Below are 2,849 nucleotides of genomic sequence, written 5' to 3'. Positions count from 1 at the left end.
TCAATAGATACATAACATGAAGTGTTAGTAGTGGTGCAAATCTGCTAAGGAGAGTTGAGAACACAGGCATAGTCCCTGCTTTGTACTATTCCGTTTGTGGGGTGAGCCAAGACTTTTAATAAGAAATCTTCCATTCATCTTGTTGCTACCCAAAAACATTCTAAAATAGAAAATTACACAAAAAGTGTAAAACTTAAGATCTTGCTGCATATAAAGTGCATTGCTTTTTGCCAGCTAGGGCTTATAAGGAAGAAAAAGCAAATAATTTCATTTTGAGGATTTCCTAGTTTCAGAATGTCAGTACTAAGCCTGATAAATCTAGAAATCACTTTCATAATGTGGTATTCTCCTTTCAACATGCATCTGTTCATTTATAAAACTTCCAAAGACACTTTTTTTTCAGGGTATGTTATAGCAAGTCACATGTTCAGTAGGCTGTCTTGGAATGTGTCTTTGACTCTTGGCCTAAATTTGAAATAATTGTTTTTTCTGAGCTAAATAGTTAACGAGATGCTACAAAAATGCGTTTTTGTTGTTTGTGGCCCTTAATTTAAATTTAAAATCACTGCAGGGATGGATCCAAAGGAGTGTGGTGGTGCCATTGCACCCCTTCAGCTGTGTGGTGCTGGCACTGTGAGCTCTCAAATCTCACTGGCCTGTCAGTGCAGCTCCTGCTGGAGCTCTACACACGTTCTTACCCTTCTGAGCTCATCAGCTCATCTGTACAGGCTGTGACCATAACCCTTGCTTTTATGTAGCTCCAGAGCCCTGTGGGTGGGTACTGCCATTGCTCATCCCCTCTTTTGCCCTGTTGCTGAATTCAGTGGGAGAAGGTCCCTGGTGGGGGTGGGGAGAGGAAGTGAGAGCTAATAGGGGCAGCACTCACCCTGGGCTTTGGAGCTGTGGCAAAATAGGGGCTCTGGCCAAAGCGAATCCTTTGGCAAGCTCAGAGGACTCACTATTGGTGGATCTCCTGCAGGAGCTGCTTATACATGAACCTCATGACCAAAGGGCATGTGACTGTGCAACCCCTCACTCCAATCCTGGATCTGCTTATGATTTAACATGTAATTGTCATACCATGGAATACTGCAGCTCCAGTGAGGAGAGGTTTATAGGTCATCTAAGAGGCCATTTTATAGAATCAGGCCTCAAATCCAGAAGACTTAATGTTCTGCTATCTAAAATGAGACTTCAAACTGCCTGCCTGGCAGGTGTTAGAGGATACATAAGTGTCTGAAAACTATCAGAAAAAAACTAAGGGTACCTACACACATGCTCTGGGATGATGGTGGGGAATAGGCTGGAGAGGCTGGTAGGAGCCACGGATTAAAAACAGCAGTGTCTTGTGTATTTGGCATCCCATCTTGCAAAATGGTGATGGGGGTGCTTTAATTAAAGCTTGTTCCCCCACCACCATTTTGAAACGTGGGACTCTCACTACATAAGATGCTGGAGGATTCTAATTAGAACATTCTAGCAGACTCAATTAATTATTCTCATAATGCATCTGAGCACATGCATAAATACCTTAAGGTTCAAGTTAGGGTTCTAGGTACACATCAGAAACTTGTGAGCATGTTATCTTTCAAGGGTATTGGAGTATTTGTTATAAAATATCCAGAATAGATCCAAATTTTTTAAAAATGTTTAAAATCGGTGACCAAACCATGTTGTTTTCATAACACTGTAGATTCTTGCTTTTTTTTTTTCTTTTTAAATAACTGAAGGCCTGCCCCTCAAGGAAAACTCTCATTATGAAAATTGTTTGGTAACTTTCACCCCCTCTCCTCTCTTTAGGATGCAGATAAGAATATCATCAAGGCTCTGAAAGAGAAAGGTAGACTGGTTCACATCAGTACGTTTAAGCACAGCTACCCTTTCTGTTGGAGGTAAGAACAGAAGTGCATCTGGCTTTAGGTCTATAGAGGAGCATGAGAGCTGTAATGACCAACTAATTTGATGGTTGTTTTCCTTTTTTTCCTTTTTTTTGGTAAGGTATGGAAGTAGAAGTAATAAAGTAAGGCTGAACTGCAAGTGAACTGGAACTGAATTAAATCTGCATAAAATACATTTCAGTTCTTGAGCTGATTTTCATCTTCATATATATTCCAGTCATTTAGTTCTAGAGAGCAGATGTCTGACCTTTTTACTATTGCACCCAGATCTTAGAAAGGAAGTGGAGGTTTAAGTGGCTTCCTTTCACAGTTCTTTGCTCCAAACTTGAGGTAGGACACAAGCAACATGTTTGGTCATAGTTTTGCCAAATTGGCAGAATTATGCTGGGAAACCCAGCTTGGTATCAGTTTTAGATGAGGTGTGCAGTTTCTTATTTGAGGTGAATCAGTATTAAACAAATTAACATCTTTTAACAAATCAAGGACAGTTGGTCTATTGATGAAAACATCGACATATGGATGAGGTGATATTTTTTGATTGAGACCTTTAGAACATTTTCTTGAAGTAATATTTTCAAAATGTTTTACATTCTTCTTTTTATCTTTAGCCAGTACAAGCTTCTGGCAAATAGCTTTATTCCATTTGCACTGCAATTGGTCATCATTATTTTACATAAGTTGCATAAGTTTCCTCAATTACACTGATATCTTTGGAACCCATGAAATCCCTTATGGTCTCCAAAACTAAGCCCCATACTTCTGGTATATATTGTTCATTAAAAATAAATATAGCTGTCAGGTTGATCCACAGAAATGTTTGTTAGCCTGTTGAACGAATTGATTTTTTTTTTTCCCTGTTTGGTCTGATCCTGGTCCTGTGGCAATGGTTCAAAGGCATTAGTGGTTTTTTGTCATTGATTTAAAAAAATAAATAACCCCCCCCCCCCCCCC

General features: G+C 39.4%; 1 protein-coding gene across 1 annotated transcript in view; it reads left to right on the top strand.

The window, feature by feature from the left end:
* IARS (isoleucyl-tRNA synthetase) overlaps positions 1–2,849 on the top strand; it is a 319,713-nt gene that overhangs the window by 90,477 nt on the left and 226,387 nt on the right. Inside the window, exon 13 of the mRNA XM_019505112.1 lies at positions 1,801–1,892. Within this exon, the coding sequence (XP_019360657.1) occupies positions 1,801–1,892 (92 nt within the window). The remainder of the gene's footprint in view (positions 1–1,800; positions 1,893–2,849) is intronic.

The sequence above is a fragment of the Gavialis gangeticus genome, unplaced genomic scaffold, assembly GCF_001723915.1.
Source record: "Gavialis gangeticus isolate Ggan-Ray unplaced genomic scaffold, GavGan_comp1, whole genome shotgun sequence".
NCBI classification, from domain to species: domain Eukaryota; kingdom Metazoa; phylum Chordata; order Crocodylia; family Gavialidae; genus Gavialis; species Gavialis gangeticus.
This window is presented reverse-complemented; position numbering and strand designations above follow the sequence as displayed.